The 22,796-nt window shown below is 41.7% G+C and overlaps 1 protein-coding gene across 8 annotated transcripts in view; it reads left to right on the plus strand.

The window, feature by feature from the left end:
• Positions 1–22,796, plus strand: part of Ebf1 (EBF transcription factor 1) — a 392,233-nt gene that overhangs the window by 339,975 nt on the left and 29,462 nt on the right. For all 8 annotated transcript variants that reach the window (XM_031353777.1, XM_031353775.1, XM_031353776.1 and 5 more), the window contains one exon: positions 19,166–19,254. In XM_031353777.1, coding sequence (XP_031209637.1) covers positions 19,166–19,254 — 89 coding nt within the window. The remainder of the gene's footprint in view (positions 1–19,165; positions 19,255–22,796) is intronic.

A 22,796-nucleotide genomic window follows, 5' to 3' on the forward strand; every position in this document is an offset into this window, starting at 1 on the left:
TTTTTTTGAGGGAGGTAGATTTCCTTCAAATAAAACATATTTGAAATAACTTTATTTTCTGTTATCATAGTATTTATAGTATAGAATAATGCCATAAAGTATAGAATAGTAGGAATAAAATATGCCCATGTGTATGCAAGAACTCACAATTAGCCTACAAAATTATGTCTAGTCGTGAAGCGAGCATACTAAGACCCTGGTATTTATATTAATACAGTCGGACATGCTTGTTAATGTAGAAGTGTTTAATCTATCAGTGCCCCCTCTCTTTTTTAAATCACCCCACTGCAAACTGGGTTCATTTTAGATAATTACCTTCGGTACTAAATGTATATTATCTGCCCAGTTAGGAAATAGATTGGAGGGAATTCAGAAATCAATAGTAATAAAGTAAACAGAGAGAATAGAATCCATTTCCGCTCTTACTACTTATTTGAAGCCACTCTTCTAGAGACAGGGACCCTATCTAATGGATGTTGGACAGAGGACCACAAATAAACTCCGCTGGGAACAGCTCTCCTTTAAGAATTGATCTGCTATTTCAGTAAATATCCTATTGTTTGAATATTAAAATGGCAGGTGCTTATGGATGCCAGTGATACCCTAGCTTCTGTTGTGTTCAGAATTGATTTCAGCTTCTCTTCAGTGTTTATATATCTACCCCTCTGTGTGGCTGCTTTCGGCTCAACCTCTCTCTGGCCTTCATAAAACGAATTTTTGACAGCAGATTGATGTTAGATTCACTGATGTTATGCTAACCACAATCTCATTGTCCAAAGGGAAATAAAATCCACTGTCCCGTATTGCTGACAATAAAGGAAGCCCTCTATAAAGTGTCAGAGTTGGTGCCATCATGAGGAAAGATAATTTAATTCTCAAATTGGGACATGTCTATGGCTACTCCTTTAGCACAAATGTGGGAGAGTTAGTTTCCCTTGCCCAGGCTAAGAATATTCCAGTGGGCTAATGAAATTCAGAGAAGTGGCATTCCCAGACTCTCACAACTAAGACCATATTTCTGCCACATAAAGGAAAACCCATAACCCATGCTCTTCAGTGTGTGCTTAGTTTCCTCCTATAATTGTTATTAGTTTCCCCCAGTCCTAAACTGTATGAGAGTTTACTGGTGTATGTCACAACTAAGGCATCACCAGTAGGTTCACTTTAATGCCACTTTCTAATGAGTGTATCTCTCATTGTAGACTGGTTAGTCTGGTGTTTGAATGGCCTGAAGTCTCAAGGCTAGGCTTATGATGAACCAGGAAATGCCTTTGGTGTTTCTGGAATTAGAGACCTTTTCAGATTTGAAGTTTTGGTTAAGGGAAACACAGCAAGATGCTGAGTTTATTTCCAGAGCAAGACAAGAGATCTGCAGAGACCGCTTTGCTTGCACTAATATGCCCCCTCCTGACATTTTCCTAATACTTTGTGACAATGGTTAAAAAGTTTCAACCATTTTGGAACTATGTGGGAGCTACATAGTTCCACGTGTAAGCATTTACATCCACTTGCCCTTTAAACGTCGAGTTATATGTGATGTCTTCATCATATGAGATGCCAAGTCACACACCCTTCTGATTTTAAGAGGCCATGTGCTCAGTGGGAGCTTGTGCTTGACATACTTCTGCATCCGGGGATACTTGCTTCTGTTGACCGCTAAACTAGTCTGTCTTCTACAATCACTGGCCACTCAGTGGCCAGGAATCGACAGAAATCCTCTTGGTGCTCACCTCAGATGCCCACTTAGGTTCTTCTGTACTGGAGAGAGAATGGAAAGTGAAACTTCAGAACAGCCCTGGTATTTCAGGAGAGAATTTTGCACTTCGTCACCCCCCAACACCCTACCCTCACCCTACCCCGACCCACATCATCCTATGGTCCTTTCACATCGGCCAGGCTGTGTTTGCAAGCCCAGTCTGGTCTTTCCCTCGGAGGGCACATCTGAAGCCTGATTAACTGGCAACGTGGTGTTATTTGTGATTCCCCCCGCAAGTTGCCACACAGCCCTGATTGGGAGGATGTTAATTTTGCAAGGACAGCAGTATTTGTTACATTTGCTGTTGTTTAGCCCCAGAGTGCTAGTTTGCTTGGGAAGGATGAATGCATAATATGCCCACTTCTTCCTTCTCTTGTCCCCTCTGCGTTCCTACTGAATCTTCCTTTCTAAGCACGGCCCTGAGACTGTTGCCCTTGTACCAGTCATTGAGAAGAGAAGGCGCTCCCGTGCAAATGGGACATTAATGGTTGGTGAATCTGGAAGGCAGCTAACTGATATGTGCATTCAATTAAGATGAGTTTTTCACTTAAAGACTCTCCAGGAAAGGCAGCTTTCTCCTCAATTCTGGACCATGAGCAGTTAATGAAGAAAGCATATCAGAATTCCACCCATGTTTCCCGGGGCTTCCTGGGTCCCATATAATTTTCAAGTTGCTTTGATGAAGGAGAACTTGCAAGGTGAGATTAAACAAGCAGGAAGGTGATAATGGGGGAGTATGAGTCGTTTCTCATCTTTTTTTATGGGTGACGTCAGTCACCAGGCACCTGACAGAAAATGTGTGTGTGTGTTTGTGTGTGTGTGTGTGTGTGTGTGTGTGTGTGTGTGTGTGCTTCAGCAAGATCCATTTGGCCAGGTTTGCCTTTTTAAACTGTCTTATTAAATGCTAGTCTTTGTTTAGCACAGGGAGAGACCAGCTCCTGTCTTCTGCATTGAATCCAGCTCTGTTTATTGGAGGCATCTTTTATGGTCTGTCTTCTCCTGTGTTGTTCGAATAGAGAGACATCATTATCTACTCCCAAAAAGAGAGAGAAAGAGAGGGAGGATAGGAAATGAAAGCTCAGAGCAGGCCAGATATTTCAGGGGAGAACCCTGCACTTTGTTGCCCGTCCCCTGAGTCCTACCCAGGACTACAGGGGCAGTTCAGGTGAAGGGTGATACATAGGTGGGCAGTGGAGACAGACTGTATTAGTATCATGATTTAGGTCTCACTGTAGTGAAGCTTGGTCAGGATCCATCTGTCCTCTGCCACTCTTGGATCTGTACCTAGAAAAGCAATGATAACCACAGCAGAGGCTGCCCATAAATAGCTAGCAATCCACAGTTTAAGCTCTAGTGCTGAGCATGCATGCAGTCTCTAGCACACAGTAACTGTAGTGAGCATATGTGCTAGGGGGCTACTGTTCTTATCCCATTTCCACTATGAAGACTTTGGTAAAGCCAGAGATACCTTTAATTTCAGCAGTGTGGGCACAATACCCTTTAAAAGGACATGTAGGTGATGGTTAAAAACAATGTATAGCTCAGGCCTGGTGGCACAGGACTGTGATGACAGTGACTCAAGGAGGGCAAGGCAGAAGAGCTTCAAGCTTGCCTGGGCGACAGAATAAGTTCAAGGCTTTCTTGGGCAACTTGGTGAGACCTTGTCTCAAAACAAACAAACAAATGAAAAGGAGAACCACAGATGTTGTTCAGTGCTTGGCCAGCTTGTACAAAGCCCTGGGTCCGATGACTAGGACAGTTAAAAACAAAACAAATGACAAACAATGAGATAGAACCACTTGGAAACTTCAGAGATAGCTCCAGGGTACTGATTGGGTTCTGGAGCCTTTGCTGTTCATCCTTGCAGATGTGTCCTTTCTATAAAGGGGCGGGGCCATCTGGTTTGGAAAGTGTCAACATCTGTAGGAGATAGCCTACCTCTGAAGGGCAGGCCTGGGACTCATGTTGAATCATGTTTCTGCTCAGTCTTTGCATCTGTAAAATGAGCACTTGCGCTAGTTTGATCTCTATTGCTGTAGCACAGACCATCATGACCAAAAACCTGGAAAGGAAAGAGTTTGTTTGGCTTCCATGTGCCAATTCCAGGCCATCCTTGAGAGAACCAGGGTAGGAGATCAAGGCAAGCCCTGATGCAGACCATGGATGGACACTACTTATTGGCCTGCTTCCCATGGTTGCTCAGTTTGCAACCTTATACCACTCAGGACTTCCTGCCCATGGGTAGTACCACCCACAGTGATCTGAGCCCTCTCGTATCAAGAAAACTCAAGAAAATACTCCAAAGAACTTGCCTACAGGCTAATCTAATGGTCATTTTCTAAATTGAGATTCCCTCTTCACAGATGACCCTAACTTGTCTCAAGTTGAAAACAACAACCACCAACCCACCTTACTTCTTATCACACACACACACACACACACACACACACACACACACACACACAAAAGAAAAACAAACAAACACACACACAACAAAAATGGTCTTTTTCATTTAAAACCTGGCTTATGTGGAGGACTGCTTTAGGAGTTGGGTTGTGATCAGACTGTTAACTACTGTTCCATCATGCACCTTGGCTCCCCAAGCTTGGCTTTTTTTCTTTTTCTCTAGGCAGAAGGCTTTCTGCTGCAGTACAGTCCTGCAGTTGACTGAATGCCTGTGCCTTTGTTCCCATCTGTGTGACTGCATCAGGATAAAGTCCTTAAAGATGTAAAAGCATGCATTTGTATCTAAAAGTCGTTTGGATAGCTTTTTTGGGGGGCAGAGGAGTGGGAAAGCAATCTAATATGTTTGATTTTTGTCCTTAAAGGGTGACAATACTCATTGTCCAAATATAATTATAGAAATTTTCCATTTAGGAATAGGTCAGCAGTTTATCAGGCCGATCTCTGCCCCTGCAGATATGTCCCAGACTTCTGAAAAAAGCCTGTGAGGGGATCTGGCACATTGGCCTCAGGCAAAGTTAGTCCCATGGATAGGGCTAAATATGTACTTTTCATTTCATATACATCATCCACCTTCCAATGAGGGTCGGCAGACAGCAACGGGAGAGTGGAAAGAAGATCGCTTCCCCGTGCTTCTGTTTGTTATTCAATTTGAGCAGGTCTAGTACAACTGTCATTGGAGAGAGCCAGAGGTGCTGCTGGGGATTTTCCATCTCTGATACCAATGATGGACTGAGCTGGGAGGACCCTCAGTAGAAGCTGAGACCTCCTCCTCCTCCTCCTCCTCCTCCCCCCACTTCCTTCTTCCCTTCCTTCCCTCTCCCTCCCTTTCCCTCTCTTTCACAGTTTTGTACATGGGATCTGTTTCTGTGGCTCTATCTGGTCTGGAAGTACCTATGTAGTCCAACCAGCCTTAAGCTTGTGGTGAGCTTCCTGCCTTTGTCTCCAAATTGCCAGGATTGTAAGTATACACTACCATACCTGTCTAGATGGCATACATTAAGGTTGAAAACATTGATGTGATTGGTGTGGCCCTTTACCCACTTAGGTTAAAAGGGGCACTAGAAATGATTTCTGTGGCTCTGGGGACTCCTTCAGATCATACCTATGACCTAAATGAAGTCTTTAAACTTAACATTTTATTTATCTATTTGTAGATGGTAATTTTTCTTCCAGAAAGTTTATAGTCAGTCCTTATTAGCCATCAGTGTACAAGAATTCTTATTCAAGTGGAGACTCAAGTTTACATTGTTGAAACTTTTATTATTAACAACTGGCTTGCCATTTCTCTATCTTATCTTTTCTCCTGTACCCCCTGCTAGACAGTCAGTTCATGATACCTTAGAATCATTTATAGTTCTTGCACAGGCTGAGCCTCGAGACATGAACTGAAAGGTACCTAACACTGGCAATCACCAAAGCAAAATTAGTAATCAATTTTGATACCCTAAGGTATGAGCTCTTCCACACCATCCTTCAAACTTGTTGGCATAATGCTAGTTCGGTCTACCCTACACTCACTCACACACTCACACACTCACACACTCACACACACACACACACACACACACACACACACACACACACACACAAACATACACACACACAACAGAGAAGTCTCTTTAACACCTGGGATAGCCAGAGAAGGGATCTCAGTCTCAATGTGTTCTAGTTGGTTTCTATTGTGACCTACAATGGCACTTGCTCACAGGTCAGCAACAGGAGGTCTCTGTCCTTCATCTCTTTCTAAATAGTCTAGTTTCTGCTCAAGCACCTCCCATCAGTCCCTTCTTTTTTCTACATCTTAGAGAACAAATTATATCCACATTGTGATTCCTCATCTAAGCAGTCTCTGGACCAGTTTTCTTTGAGGTCTAATGAGAACTGAAAGTCTTTATATCAGGAAGTAGATGATAGCCCTGGCCTCTCTGGCTCTTGAGGCTTGATACTGGCATTAATGGGATAAGTTCATTATTATTATTTTAAATAGAGACAGGATACCAATGGTCTTCTGTTCTGCCTGCTTGGTGCAGGTGCGAGAGTTCAAACCTTTCCTTTTTTGCTGAAGGTCAAGATCAGTGTCAAATTTACAGCAAACCCACTTACGGGGCTTGGCACTGCCTTTAGACTTTTATCACCACAGTAGGTATAACCTGACCAACAAGTAATTACACCATTATTTTTTATGTGGTGCTTTATTGCTTGCTTTTCAAAATTGGTTTTCAGCATCTCGTGAGGGGTTATTGCGGAAGTGGCTGCATACCCATTGCCCACACAGTAACTGTTACTCCAAAACCAGTGAACTGCTTAACTAAACACCTATTGATTAGCATACACCAGGGACCAATATTAAGACCACCAAGGTCCAAAGTGGAAATTAAATTCTGGTTACATGTACATTATTTTTGTTGATATGTTGTGGCAATAAGGCTTCATTCTTTCATGGATCACAAGAACCAGTGTAGGACTGGTAGAAGAAGTTACTAGGATGAGTCAAGTGTACATCTTGGCTCTTTCATAAAAGACAGAAGTCAAATATGGGAGAAGAAAAAAAATCTTGAATCATAGGAATATCCTGTCTTTACCCACATAAATCCTGAGAGAGTTTATATGATGTAAAGGTGAATTTTAGACTCAATACTACAGCTGTTTGTGATAGACAGCAGAGATTTTACCTTAAGGATAGAGGTGATACTGTATGTAACATCAAGATCCAGATGACAGTGACACAGTGGTATGAAAAAAGAGGCAAGGATCAAGAGCCTGGTGGGCTCTTATCCATAGGACTAGGATGCATGATCTTAGACAAAGTCCTTCTCCTCCACCCCCTCCCTCTCCTCCCTCTTGGGATAAGTTAAGCTATAGATGTTCAGACCTTGAGTTAGTAGCTAGTGGGGGAGACAAAAGAAAACCTAAGTTTTAGGAGTGAAACAGTTACCAGGCATTCTCACATTGTTCTTGTCACACATGTCAACCATCTGAGAATGGTCCAACCTCTCCAAATGTGTGGAGTGGTGTGGATGGAGCCTTCACTCGCAGTTCCTCATTTGATTTCAGTGCCGTTGTTCTGTCTTGGTGTTCCTCTACCTAGCTTGGTGGGCCTTTGTCCTATTTGCTCTGTGCATCCTTCTCTACTCAGGCTTGACCTGCTGGCCTTCCTGCCAGGCTTTTGGTCCTTGCCTCTTTCTTCATACCACTGTGTCACTATCATCTGGATCTTGATGTTACACACAGCATCACCTCCATCCTTAATGTTTTTCCTGAACTGTTCTGTTTCCTTTCCAACTGTCTGCTCATAGTTTTCACTGGATGTACAACCCGCCCTTCACATTTACCACATCTGAGAATGGACTCAAGGCTTCTTTCCTTTTGTATGTAATTTTCTTCTTGAACTTTTTTTTTTTTTTTTCGAGACAGGGCTTCTCTGTGTAGCCCTGGCTGTCCTGGAACTCATTCTGTAGACCAGGCTTAGAAATCTGCCTGCCTCTGCCTCCCGAGTGCTGGGATTAAAGGCGTGCACCACCACTGCCCGGCTTCTTCTTGAACTTTTAAAATATTGCCAAATTATGCTTCTCTACGCCCATTCAGGCCTCTTGTTATTTCTCAAAACTTACATTGATTTAAAGATTTGTTTGCTTTTATTTGACGTCCCACATTCTTTCTACATCCTCTCGACTAGCACGTAGGGAAGTCCTGTCTATTCTACTCTATAATATTTCTACTATCAATTTACCTCTTCCCCAAGGCAGCCCCACCATTGTTGGGCTTTTACTTTTCATCTAGAATACCACAGTAGTGCTTTCTCTAAAACCCGTTCTGCCTTTGACTCTCAGGATCACCTTTTTGAAATATAGATCTTCTCATTACTCCCCATACATAGAGGATTTACATAGCTCCTGTTGCCTCCCGAATAAAGTTCCTGCTCTGGGGTTAATCTTTAGCACTCCACTACCAACACATAAGCTATGCTCTCCCCAGATTGCAATGCCCACCCATGTTTGAACGCATCCCCTTATTTCTCTTTTTTATGGGACACGGTATGCATTTCCCACCTGTTTTTAGTGGAAAACTCCTATTCTTTCTCTCATATCCAGCTAAAGATACTCTCTTTGCAGAACGTTCCCTCTCCACGGTAGAGAGTTGTTGTTGTTTTTATTGTTATTGTTGTTGTCATGTGCAGTGAGCTATCAGTACATTGGTTCTGGGATGGCTGTACAACAGACTTCTGGACAGCTGTTTGCTATCAGGCCTCTGGATTAGGCATCCCTCCAGAGTGTAGCGTGGCATATTGCACCAGACTCATCCATACTCCCAAGACTCAGGAATGCCACCATACCTTTCTTCTCTTCATCCTCTTCCACACAGGGCTAGCCTGATACACACCTTCCCTTTCATTCACTGAATTGAACCATCCAAGAATACCCTAGGTCCTGAAATTTTCCCATTTCCCTTTGAAGCCAGTCTGGGCTACTTAGATTCGGCCACAGAAAACCCAAACCAAAGACAAATTATTAGAAACTTTATTATTCTTTTTTTACCCCCAATCTTTGTGGATTTTTGTTCGTATGCTTAAAACAGCTGCTAGTTTAGGTCAGACACAGTCACTGCCCGGTGTAAGAGCACAGTGCTCAGGATGGATATTTCTTTTGGCTAAGGAGAGCTTTGAAAGTATTACTAAGATGGCCACAATGGCGTAAACAAAGAGGCTCTGAGGAGCCCTCCCGTAAGAGCAATGTGTCCAGGTCCTGTGAGAACGTCGAGGCCGAAAGAAAGTGTGCGAAGTAATGTTCAGGCAGAGGAAGAGCTGTGGCTGTTTCAGGCTGGTGTGGTGCCAGCAATCACCTGCTAAGTGGACTCTGAAGTAGCCTGACTTTATTTACTTCTTTTCTCTGTGATATTTAAGTTGGATGTGAGCTGGATAGAAACATCTAGACTTCTCTGCGAGGCCTTTGTAGCCTTCTACATGACAGCTATGCTACATGTGCTTCTTAATTTCATTTATATGTTACCAAGTAACAGCTAATCATCGCCTGCCTCCAGTTATGAGCCCTTCCCTGCCTCACCAGGGGCGTGGCCATGGCATCTGGAGTCCCCTTTACCTTACTTTTCTTGGGATTGTTTTTGTTCCTGACAGTTCGCCAGCCTCTGCTGGACTGTCTCCATCCAACCGTACTGGTTTTGAGGAAATGGCTCTGTGGACAGGCTTGTGAATTATCTCAGAAAACTGTGATTTCAACACTCACCAAGTCCTCAGTTGCGAACTCTGATCTTGGTTAGCAGCAAGACTTGGAAAGGAGTTTAAGTCTGCCCTCTGACTTGGAGCTGTCCCCTGCTGGGAGCCACACGTTGCTGGTGGCTTATTCTCAGAGAGTAATAAGTATTGTTGTTTAGCAATTGTGCTGTTGGAATTCAGCTCCACTATGTCTGACAGTATTTATCTAAAATACTTTCCCTGGTGCGTGTTCAAGTTCCAGTAAACCGTGTCTTATTGTGCGACCTTTTCATTTTCCTTTGAAAAGGGATCAGCTCGTCAGATAAAAGCTACAAGCCCAAGTACAGGAAAAACGCGTGCTCAGAAAATCCAAGCATGATTGAAAACAAGATGTGTTAAATCAATGCGGTTTATCGCCTGCCTATTCCCGGCAATTGCTGTCCTAAGCTCATTGCGAACACACGCAGGATGATAAAAGTCCGGTGTCACAGCACTCACTGGGGTGGGGACAGAAGAAAACATGTTTATCAGACAGGCTGGGTGATTTTACACTCTTGATAACAGTTATTGTCAAAACTCTCTGGGAAGAAATCTGAGGAACAATTATAGAGGTAATATTGCTCTTGATATATCAGAAGATCCGCCAGGAGAGAATTATGGATTTATCCTTAAGAAAGAAAGATGGAGTATGCTGGCCTTCACTCCTTAAACACTGCCATCCATTACACAGTGAAAATCAGCCTTCTCTTTACCCTTAAAGGAACAAATCCGTCTTTAAAACTTAATCATAAATGATCCAGATTTTTTTCTAATCCAAAGTAAAAAGATTGAAAGGCCATAAAATAGAGAGAGATATAGATCTATAAAACTATGACAATTTAGCTTCGGTTTGCTGGAGGGAATTAATTTTAATTTTATACTTGAATCAAATTTAGAAATCGAAATGAAAACCCACAGAAGGCCAAACCGATCATAGACCACCACACAGAATGCAGGGTGACTTTTCTCCTCAGCTTTGCTGCAATTAGAGAACACCACAGTTCCCCTTTAATCCTCACAGGTTCACCTGCATCCCTCCAGAGAGAGGAGGGGGGGTCCAAACGTGAGGACATGCCTCTCAGCAAGGACCTTCTAGAGAATTCTAGGTAGTCGTGATATGAGATAGATCAACCCAATGTATCACCCCAGCATTACGAATCTCTTTCTCAAGAGTCAAACAGCCCTTAAAGATCTTTACAAACTGTGTCTATAAGGAAAACTTGGTGTGTCAGTCTAGTTGTCAACTTGACACAACATACAGTCACTTGGGAAGACAGCCTCAATGGAGAAATTGTCTATATCAGGTTGACTTAGGAGTGATTGTTTTGATTGCTTGATTGAGGTGGGTTGAAAGACCCACCCTAAATGTTGGCCTGGGTAGGGTTCAGAACTGTCTAAGAGCGCAAAAAGCTAGTTGACATGGAGCAAAAAAGCAAGCAAGGAAGCAAACAAACCGACATACTGGGAATCCATAACTTTCTCTCTCTGGTCCTGACTGTGGATACGATATTTTGAACTTCTGCCTTGAGGTCCCCACAGTGACAGAACTAGGCACTGAGTAAGTCTTTTCCTTCCTTGGTGAGGCAGAAAACAAAGTTTCCTGATGAGTGTGGAGGCAAGTTGAAGGCACATTCTATTTGCTGGTGGAATAAGCTTAAAGAAATCAGACCCAAGAATGTACTTGTTCTTCCAGATGAAGTTGACATTCTGGGCATAAAGATTCCTAGTATCACAGGCAGGGATGAAACTGCAGGATAGTTGAAGGGAGAATAAGGCCTTTCCATATGCTATAGATAGGTTCATCAGTAATAAAGAGTAATCTCAGAATAGCAAGCAAATCTCTGCACAAACAAGAAAATCTTGCAAGTCTTCTAGACTAACTTATACTACTAAATGCCTCAATTTCCCACGTTTGAAAGGGGTGCTGATTTTTAACATTTATGTTAAGGGGTTATTGTAGATGTTCATGATGTCATATCTTATGGAAAGCACTTCGATTTTCCTAGGAGAAGAGTCTTTTCCCATGAATTTGGGCTGTGTTTGAAATGGCACCTCTATACAGGACCGTTGTGATCACTGACATCTCTGGAGAGTCTCCAGAGGTCCTGGTAGCTTAGAGAAAACTGAGTTTGAGATGTGAAACCTAAAAAGACTAATCTTCTTTTGAAGATACCTTTAAAAGTCACCTGCTGAAGTATAAATTGATATCAATCTATTTCAGGTTAATCAGGAAATGCATGCACACAGGGATTCAAGGGGCCCATATCCCTTCACCCAGGAATTATTCCAAGTGTTGGTCATTATAGCTCTTCTTAAGTCAATGAGCATTTTGGGGTGAAAAAAGTATGTCCAGTATGTCCACATGTTTGTTAATAGAGCATTTGATAGACAAATGATGGTCATATGTTTACTATTCTTGCTAAAAACACTTTTTAAAATGAGCTGGATGTCATTAAACATTTAATCTGTACTCATACAAAACAACATTGAGATGGTGTATGAAAACGTTTATAACCCTACGATTGCAATAGTGCTTCTTCATGGTTGGGGGTGTTATGAAGTTCTCCCTGCTGTTGTGGCTTAAAACATTTTTCTAGAATTGGAATACATTCTTTCTAGATTTAGAAATACAATAAAGCCATTTCATCTAAAAAAAAAGTCCCCCTCCCTCCTTCTTCCTCTGCCTGATGATTTTGCTCCCTGCAGAGATATTAATTTCCAACCACACACAAGTTCTTTGCATTTCAGTAAACCCCTTAGGTATCAGTCACCTTCGGCTCTCTCAGCTTCTTGAGTTTCTATGTAACTTCTGTTGGCATCATGTGTCCCCTTGGTTACTACTCTTTATAAAAATGGCTGACCCACACCAGTCATCCCACACCTCTGATTATGAAATTATTCCTCTGCTTGATTTTTCCATCTCAAAGTTGTTACCACAAAAGATATTCATACACTACAAATATTTCAGGGCATGTTCAAAGGTGGCTCTGGATCTCCTTTCCACCTCCTACTGATTAATTGTCCCTATGTTGACTCCATCTTGACACTTCTGTGGTTGAAATCTGTAGCCTTCCATTGTCCAGTGAGCCAGCTCTGGAGGCTCCTATGAGCCTCTCTGGATCCCAGGGCAGGATTGCCAGGGTATGAAAGCCTTTCTTACTGAAAAGAGGGGCTGACTTGCAAGAGGTTTGCTGTTAGCTATCTCAGGGGCTGTTTCTAGTCCACGGATAAGCTGACCCGGCATGGTACTTGTTCTTCTAATGTCTAGGCAGGTAATGAAACACCCAAATAGCTGCAAGTGTAGCCAGTTTCTTCTCTGTGGCTCTTGTTTGGGTTGTTCTGGCAGATTTTTTTTCCCCATTAGTATATTTTAGAGTCACTCTTAAAGATAGCTTTTCGAAGATAACTTGCTGTTTTATTGTTTACCTCTAGTTGTTAATTTAGTGACTGAGGGAAAAATGGGGCCATTATGGAACAAAAAGGCTCTGCCTGGCGAATAAGTAATAACTCTCCTACCCAGAATGGATCTGCCTGGAAGGGAAACGCTTGGCTGTTACTCTTTAGTTCAAATATAGAGTAGTCACCAGGGAAGCTGGGAGACCCAGGTGCTAGTTTTAACATTGCCTCCGCTATAAGGTGGTATTTATTACTTGGCATGGAGTCTACATATTTGTTTGGACATTAAATGGCAATAGAATATAAATATCACCTTCCTAATATCTGCATTTCTTTTTATTTCCAGTCAAAATGACATCATGTCACACGACCATTAAAAAAAGGAAATTAAAACCCCAGAAACATGTTGAAACCCCTTTTCGAGTTACTGAGCTCTGAAAGGCACTCACTCCATGAGCTCTGGTCCGAATGGGCACCCACAGCACTTCCCAGGTGTGTTTGGGACACAGTTCTCTAGCCTCATCTCCATTGTTTCCAAGAACTAATGTTCCAGAAGCTAAAAGATAAAGAGGATGATTTCTTTAAAAGGGAACTCAGAAAAGCAAAGAGAAAAAATAAATTCTCACAACTGGGGATGCACCATTTAAGATTAAACAGGGAACATCCTAGAAAAGAATTCTTTACTTGATTTTTTTGTGAAGTAGATTTCCAACAAACACACAAACAAAAACAAAAAACAAAAAACAAAAAACAAAACCCAAACAAAACCAAACCCACAAAGCCACATATACATTTGTCCAGAATTGATCCATTACTAGATGTTTCACTGTGTAGACTCTAATTGCAGTGCCTACTTTTCTTGGCCTATCGTGTCTCATATGCCTCTGGATACTGCAGCAATGGCTCTACATAATGGGAGCTCTGCTGTTCGGAAGCACCTAAGGTGATGCTCACTAGGAGAAAGGTCTCATAATGTAGCTGGAAATGGAGAGTTACAGGTTTCCTTTAAAAGAGTTGAGCTGATGAGTCTGGGAGGAACCTAAAGGCATTGTAAATAGCCCCAGTGCAGGCAGAAGAGATAGTGTGGTATTTTTAACTGTTTAATTAACTGGGTCTCTCTCTCTCTCTCTCTCTCTCTCTCTCTCTCTCTCTGTCTCTCTCTCTCTTTCTTTTTTCAAAAAGAAATAACTTTGCTGCAGATGAAATAAGAACCTTGGCTGTAGAGTGTACTCTACCTTTTAGTGCCCATCCCCACATCAAGGCCTGGTTTGAGGTTCCCATGACATCCTCGGCATTGCTTTTACCCTGCAACCTGGAGGTCCCAATTAGATCCCTAGAATTTGCCTTTGTGTGTTTGCAAGAAAATTTCAGACTTTTCTTAGCTTGTTGCACACAGCCCCATGACAATACATATAATCAAGAAATGCAGCTGGGCAGTGAGTGGTGGTGCTCACCTTTAATCCCAGCTCTTGGAAAGCAGAGGCAGGCAGATTTCTGAGTTCAAGGCCAGCCCGGTCTACAGAGTGAGTTCCAGGACAGCCAGGGCTACACAGAGAAACCCTGTCTCGGGAAAAAAAAAAAAAACAAACAAACAAAAAAAAAAAAAACCAAGAAATACATATCTACTAGAACAGTGGTTCTCCACCTCCTAAAGATGTGGTGCCTTGAAACACCTTATGTTGTGGTGACCTCCAACCATAAGGTTATTTTGTGGCTACTTTGTAACTGTAATTGTTCTACTGTTATGAACTATACTGCAAGTATCTGATATCTGATAGGATATCTGATAGGTAACCCCTGTGAACATCACTGGGCCTCAAAAAGGGTCATGACACACAGGCTGAGAACTGCTGTACTAGCAAACAAGTTTGCCGAGGTTGACAGAAGACACCTCAACTCAATCATGTTTCACCAGGAACCTCTGTGTCATCCTTCCTGAGAAGTTGTCAACAGTAGTAACTATGAGGGAGACAAGGTGTGGACTTTGGAATAAGAGGGTAACCTTAAATAAGAAAGCCTTCACTGACTCTAAAACCAAAGTTCTTCATCTGTCCTTCTGGGTTGTATACACTTGGCAGAAAATTTACCTAGAAAGCCTGAAGATGTTGTCACATAAACAGCTAATTCCTACAAATGGGTTTGGTCATCGGTGCAAATAAACGATGACTTGAAACTTCTTTCCTCTAGCTCTTTAAAAAATGTATCCACCAGTCTCATTTTATTCAGAGGATGTAAGCATTGAGCCATGTCTGTTTGGGACAAGGGGCGTTCTTTTCTCTAAGCCTGTGATCCTCTATCTTGCTATTATCCTTACCTCATTTTGGGGTGACAGTATCTGCTATCTTTGTCAGAGTGGAGATGAGATGCTGGGAAGCAGGGTTGACCACTAGGCCCAGCCCATGCTCTGCAGCTCACAGCTTCCTCTGTTTTTCCTCTTTCAACTTAAGTTGTCCATGCCTCTTTATATGGTTAATTACACTCAATTAAGATACTTTGTTTTTTTCTTTCTCTACCGGATTCTTGGAATTGTCCCAAGTGTGAGGGGGAACAATTGATTAGTCCTATTTCTGCCACTGCCCCTGAGCTCTGCACTTGAGTACAGTGAGGTCACTTTGTTGAAGAATTAACTTTATATTGCATTCTTGCATGGTAGATACACGTCCCTAAGGTACCACTACCCCTGCTGATGAAATAAATATGCCTTCTTTATGATTCTACCCCATTACCCTCTCTGTTGATTTTCTGAGAGTTTATGTATAGTCACATATTTATACAACTGGGCAAAAGTATACTACTTATTTTTCTTATGGTCTGTAATAACCCATGCAAGGTTATTAAAGGGTACACAGACCCCTTTTAAGGCATAGTTTCTTATGTCATTACTTTATACAAGCAGTCAGATTCCATCTCAGCAACAATCTTCTTGCTTTTAACCTCTTTCTCTGATTATAAAAATAATACATGCTTATTGTGTAGGGGGCAAAAATGAAAACAGAAAACACACAGGTCAAAGATGAGGAAAGAAAGCTTCTCAGGAATCATGAGTTTTAGAAACAACGAATATTTGTCAGTTTATGTACAGACAGTGTTGTTTATTATGCACTTAGGTAGATAGGTTCATTCATTTATTTATTCATCCACTTATTCAAAAGTCATCACACTAGTGGCTGGAGACATTGCCTAGTGTCTAAGAGCACTTGATGCTCTTGCACAGGATCCAGATTTGGTTCCCAGTATGCTCATGGTGGCTCACAACCACTTGTAAGTCAAGTACCAGTAGATCCAGTGCCCCTTTTAGACTCCTTGTGTACCAGACACATATACCTACATGTAGTACTCACATATATACATTTAAAAAAATGTGAATCTTGAAATGTCACCATATTAGACACATACTACCCCTGTAGTCTTTTTAACCTAGCACTAGAAATTGATTCTGAGACTGGGAAATGTTTAGTTCTGTAGAATTCTCTGTACTTTCTGCTTTGCAATGCATTGAACTCAGTTCCATTTCCTCTCTCCAAATACTTAATCTCTTTTCTGTGGAGAGAATTGTGTATGTCTTAAAAACTGACAAAACTACTGATCCTTATTAACAAATCTCTCCCACACATGAATTTTCCCCCTACTCAGCACACACAGAGAAGTCAGCAGGCTCCATTGAGTTTGGAATAGTATGCCTCTTCTTGCATGGCTTTATTGTTAACATGGTCCATAGTGTTGGGCCATTCCATTGTAATATTCAATACTGAAATACAGAGTGTAGGTCAGCATACTTGAAAATTTTGAGCAGGGAGCCAGTCCTAAAGACCCAAGAAGTAAATAGGAAACCTTCACTGTGGCTCACTATTTAAAATACCTCCTCTGTCATGGATTATGTCCTTAGCGTAGATGCTTATTTTTGTTTGAGTAACAAGTTTAATATGTCTAATCCAATTACCCTTCATGGCAACAGAATGATTTCTCAGCTCTTTTGCTATTAGTTCCATATGATATTTGAATTGATTCTTTTAATTATTGATATGAAGTGTCAGTCATCCTACAGTGAGTTGGCCTTATAGCCAGAAAATCACATCTTCTGCCAACCCTAGTAGAAAAGCTTTTCAATGAACAGCAGGGGTTTCTCGACACACGAGGAACTCATTATGCAAATAAGGAAATGGGCGGATCCTCACCTCTCCTGTTATAGGTCACTGAGATTGAAAAGGTAAAAAATTGTAGGATTCTGAATAATGCTTTCAGAGACTGAAGTGATACTCTTGATTGTCTAAAGCTACTGTTTGTGGTTAAATATTTTGCTGACAATTAGAATTATGGGTGGGGGTAGAATGATCTATATTCCCCCCCCATGTTCACTCCCATCTCTCTGATGCATATCTTCATTGAATAACTTTTATAACTAACATCTTCTCTGCATAAAGAGCTCCATGACTTTTTCTGTACGAGCCAATCTGAAGAAAAAATTCTTCTCAAAGGCTTAGAAAGAATTCATAAAATGAAAGCAATAGTAAATACCGTGCCTCAACTCATATACTAGAACAGAGAGACTCACTGCACCTGGCTGTAATTGTCACTAATTTCCACAAGAGACTGATTGAATATTTACTGTTTGCAGGGCTGAGGGAGGGGGCAATTAACTAAAACCCCCATTTGTAAAAATGATTATATCATCCAAAATGAAAATGCAGCTCTACTAATGACCTCAATAGGCACTCGAGTTTGGGAGCGGGGCGGGGGAGGGGATCTTTTAAATAAAGTTACTTGTAGTTCATTCTGCCTTAAAACATACAAGTGAAGTAAAAGTACTTCCCATGATTTATGTGTCTTTGGGAGAAATAGTTACTGGCTTTTTACTAACCTATGTAAAACAATGTACTTTTGTAAATGGATTTCTGGCCACTTTATTCAGTTACTCCCTCCCCCCCTTCTTACATAAAAAAGTAAGCACTGTCAATCAAGGATTTTAAGGTTTATTTCCTCTTTAGCAATGATTGATAGCCTTTTAGATTTACAAGTTGACAAGTTAAAGGGTTCTATTGGTATAATTATGCTCTAAATTCACAGTCTTTCAATTTAAATGTCCTTTTAAAACCAAGAGATTATCATACCTGTATTTTGAAAAGTGGGCCAGTCAGTTTGGGTTGGTATACAAATTGCTTCCATTAGCCTTGGGACCTATTTGAATTTAATACAGTTTTTTAAAGTTAGTACAAATCTTACTTTTAAAATTTAGGTTAATGGAAATGCATTTTAAGTAAAGAATGTGGCAACTTGTTTTTTTTTTTTTTTTTTTAATGTATAGATAAAATGTTAGGGCTGCACAGACTGTCTTTTTATTCAGCAATGAAGAAAATATGCAGTGAAATGCTTTAGTTAAACTAGAAAAGAAAAGCAATTGCACAATAAAATAAAATAAATTCCTAGTGCCTATTTATGGTTCTGGGTACTGGGACTATGGATAGAGAAGGGTCTTGCCATCTTTCATACCTTCTCAGACTAGATAGGCTCAAAAGGATTTGTATGCTAGGAAGGAATTCGGAAAGTGATAGCATAGACTCTAGTTTCTATTTGGTCTAGCTTAAGGGAGTGTGTCCAATAGGACACAATGAGGTCCATTGTCTCCAGATGTTGTTATTATAGTTGGGTCTCTGAGTCTCTTAGTAAATCATTCTTAGAGACTCAGCTAGGCTATGCTAATACTCTATAGAAGTTGGCCTTTTTCAGATAATATCATTGCAATGAGTGGGCCCATTGCTTAAGCTAGGAAGGCTTTTGAGTCGAAGGCATGTTCAATGCTTGTCTCTGCAGATGCTCTCCATGGTTCAGGAGACAGGACTCTCACTCAACTCTGCCCACCACCATCTTCACTGCACAGAACACACTGAGACATTAGACCCACTGAGCTCTACAGGAGACTTCATGCATACCAGTGTGGTCCGCTGTTACTTCAAATGTATAGACAAGCTCTTGACTTTTTCCCCAGCTTTCTGCAATGGGGTGAATCCTAAAACTTTGTGACAAGTTTCATTTTACTTTTTACTTAGGATTATATTAAAGATGTAGAATTTGGCTGTAGGGGGCTGTGTTCTGAAACCTTCTTCTCTCTGTCTACCAGTTTCCTCAAGAGAGTCAGTTTCCTCCATAGTAAACAGAGTAGATGGTGGAAAGGCCATGAGAGACTAGAGAGTACCTATTAAATGTTAGGAGTTATACATTATAATGTATATACTACAGCATCTGTGCTGCAAATCATGCTTCATTTTCTGAAATGTTTAAACCATGTGACTTTTTCCTTACAGCACTCAATGAACCCACCATCGACTATGGTTTCCAGAGGTTACAGAAGGTCATTCCCCGGCATCCCGGTGACCCAGAGCGCTTGCCGAAGGTCAGAATCAACCCCCCATGCGCCCCCCCCCCGTCTTTAGGACATGGTTTCTAGAAAGTTGGATTTGAGAATGGCAAAATACCCTCTTGGACAAGACAAAAAATAGTTCATAGATGACCAACTCATCTTGGTATATTGTGTGTCATGATAAAAGTTGCAAGGACTTTGGGATAGGCACTGGTGTGCGTATTTTCATATATCTTACAATTTCATCACCTTACAATTTCAGTAACTCTATTTCTGAATAGTGGAATAGTTGGTACTATGTCCAATAGTATTTTAGGAAAGAAAAGAATGAAGCAGAGAGAGGTCAGACAATTAGCCCAAGGTCACACAGCATGTACCTTGCTGAGATTTAAATTTACTTAGCCTGTGTCTAGATTACTATCAGTATGTCAGATTGATTCTCAAGAAGAAAGGGGATGTGGATTTTCTTTGCTCAAAGAGCTATACCCTCTGGTGAGGAGATAAAGAGCTCAAAGCAAAATGTATTGGTAAATCTGGTAGAAAGAGCTGGGCAAAAAATGGAGGTAAATGCTTTGGTCAAATAAGACAACATCTTTTTTTGATAAAGCATCTTCCTTACTTAAAAAAATTAAACCCAAAGATGTGAGAGATAAAATGGAAGGATCAAGATAACAATCATGCTGTTGTCAACGCAGAAATTGGCGATGGAGTCTTGGTGTGACTGCTGTGTTCATCTCTGGGAGGTGATCCCAAGAGTGGACCTAAGAGACCAGGGGTTTGTATGGGAGGGGAAGTCAGCCACCATTGATCATGTCTGAAAATGGGAGGGGCACCAAACAGAAGTTCCTGCAAACTGTTATGAGGCCTCAACAGAGACAATAATTAAAAGAGGTTCAGAGTACAAAGCCAGGCTAGCTGTCATGACTAATTGACAGCAAAACAATGTTTTATTTATGACACGGTCTAATGCCATCACCTCAACTGAATGGATGAAAGGTCCTCTCCTCACTACAGTGTACAGGTGTGTAATGTCTATATCTGTATGTCAAAAAAAAAAAATCAAAGCCAGCATCCTTCTTATCCCAGGACCTCTTCAAAAGACAAGGACATGGTCAAATTCTCCCTGTGTGGGGATGTACCTGTAGGCAAAGCCTCCTGTCTGAGAAGGTCCTGTCTACCCTGTTGTTGTCCCCCAGGGCTAAGCATGGATATGAGGCACAGAGTGAGTGGGTATGATGCCCACCAATGCTGAAGAGAGAAGGGGCTGTGACAGACAGATAGGCCTGTCTTGCACTTTGACCACAGAGGAAGAACACAGGTTCTAGTTTCTCAAAATAGTGGCACTTCCACTGAAATGTTGTTCATAGTGACAGGAGGTTCTGAAGTGCACTTCTAGGGAAGGGATGATATGGTCAGGTTTACATCACTATCTTTAAAGGGCCTCTGCCTTGTTTCCTCTGTTCTTGGTTTACTGGGAAACAGCCTATGAGTAACACTGGCAACTGCCCCTTCCCAGGGCATAGGTGTCCTGTGGAACTGCAGGTCCCTCTGTACAGCAGGAAGATAGCTTCTGGGCATTTCCTGTGCAGCACTCTGATAACTTGTAAACAATGATAGACATGACATGGACTAGAGAGCTGACCATAGTCTTTGTATGGTAGAACCGAGACACAGGTACAGTGACAACTTTTTCCACCATTCCCATTTAGGTAGTGACTTAACTTTCATCTAGATTTTAGGTTAGCATTTCATCCCTAGGCTCTCCAGAGTTAAGAGCACAGCCTGGAAGTTCAGATTGGACCAATTCGAACCTGGTCCTCAGTCACTTGGTAGCCATGTGACCTCTGTCAAAAGCTTTTCTTCCCTGTACTAGCTTCAGTTTCCCCATCTGTCAAGTAGGAACAGTGATATTTCCTGCTTTTCTCCTGTCCCTTCTTAGCACCTAACAGAGGATAACCCTGGTTATATGTCAGTTGAATAAAAGTGAAAGCAGGAAACCCCCATCCCCTGAGCAATTAAATATATGCTTTATCTCTTGTGCCTCAGTTTCTTCATTTACAAAATGCAGATAGGAGAATTACATAAGGATGGAAATAGGAGCCAATTCTAGTTAAATGGTTAAGACCTAACTAAGTCGGACAGTATTTTTGGTTTTGTTTTGTTTTTCATAAGGATAGGAGAGAAATCAGAATATAAGGTAGAGTTTTGTTTACTTATACTTAAAAGCATTTTTACATGCACATTAGTTTTTTTAACATGTTGAGTAACTAGCTTAGGCACATGCCACTTTGTCCCTGGGGGCCTTTGGGTGAACCACTCGACCTTTTTTCTTCCTGGACTTGGGAGGGGCAATCAGGGACACAATGGCTATGTGTGTGTTAAGGAAACACTGCAGCTTGCTTCCAACTACTCCAACTGTGGAAGGACTGTGGCCAGAGGAGCCCACCCCAGGAAGCTCTCCCTGTGACTCAGGGCAGACTGGCTGTCCTCTTGGCTCTGCGTGGTAAGGTGGAGCAAGAGTTCAAGGGCAGGGTCAGGAAGTGGCGGATGGAGCCAGCACAAGGTATTCCTGTGGACTTGAGAGAGATTTATACTCCTACTATCCATTGTTAGGGCCTTAGGAAGGGCCTCTGCCTTCCTCAGACTCAGGGCCAGTGTTTGTCAAGCAGGGGTGTTTCAGTGAACTGCAGACCACACACCTTAAAAAACAAACCCTACTTTATTAAACCCATGTGTTTGTGAATAGACAAAGCTAGATTCATACAACCACCCACATATTCTGTCAAATGAAACTGCTCCAAAGACCACGCAGACAGCTTTCCATAATAATACGCCTTTGTATATAGGCTTGCACTTTTTTCAAACAAGGAGGACTTGCTTTGTTTTACTGGATCCCCTCTTGTGAAAAATGTTGGGAAAAATAGACATATCCCCCTCATCTTCCCCATTTACCAAGCAGGGAAAGAGAAGCGAGCAGACTCTGTGTAAATCATTCCATCTCAGAGAGGTACTGTAATGACACTAGCCCTCCCTGGCTAGGCCTTTTATTTCTTTCATTTGCACAGAGAAAAGCAGGCTAAGGTCTTTAAAATGTACACACTATTCTATCCTGTCTCCCTGATGAATGAACCTTTGTTTCTGGGTTCATATAACTTTGGGAACTTCTCCGACAGGAGAAACCTGATTTTGGGGTCCAGGTTGAGTTCTTATAAAGGAGAGGTGGGGAGGGGATGAGGACTCTGGCCAATCAGAAGCTGAGATGCTAATTGCTTCCATGATTCAACACAAACTTTGAGCAAGGAGCTCTGTCAGCTTTGAAGGCCAAAAGTAGTGTATCCATTTTTTTTTTTTAATTTTTTTTGTAGTTTACTACTCGTCTTCCTCCACAGCCTGTGAACTTCAGCCCACAGGCAATGCAAGCAGGACTAGAGCCTAGCCAGGCATCCTGCACATTGACTATGACTCTTGGGAAGCCAGGATTGTGTTTCACGCCTATTGCAAGTCTAGCTCTGCTTGATGGCGTCGCTGCAGAGCAGAGAGGCCAAGTGAGAGCCAGCATGCAAGCCAGACACGCA

This window comes from Mastomys coucha, unplaced genomic scaffold, assembly GCF_008632895.1.
Source record: "Mastomys coucha isolate ucsf_1 unplaced genomic scaffold, UCSF_Mcou_1 pScaffold5, whole genome shotgun sequence".
NCBI classification, from domain to species: Eukaryota; Metazoa; Chordata; class Mammalia; order Rodentia; family Muridae; genus Mastomys; species Mastomys coucha.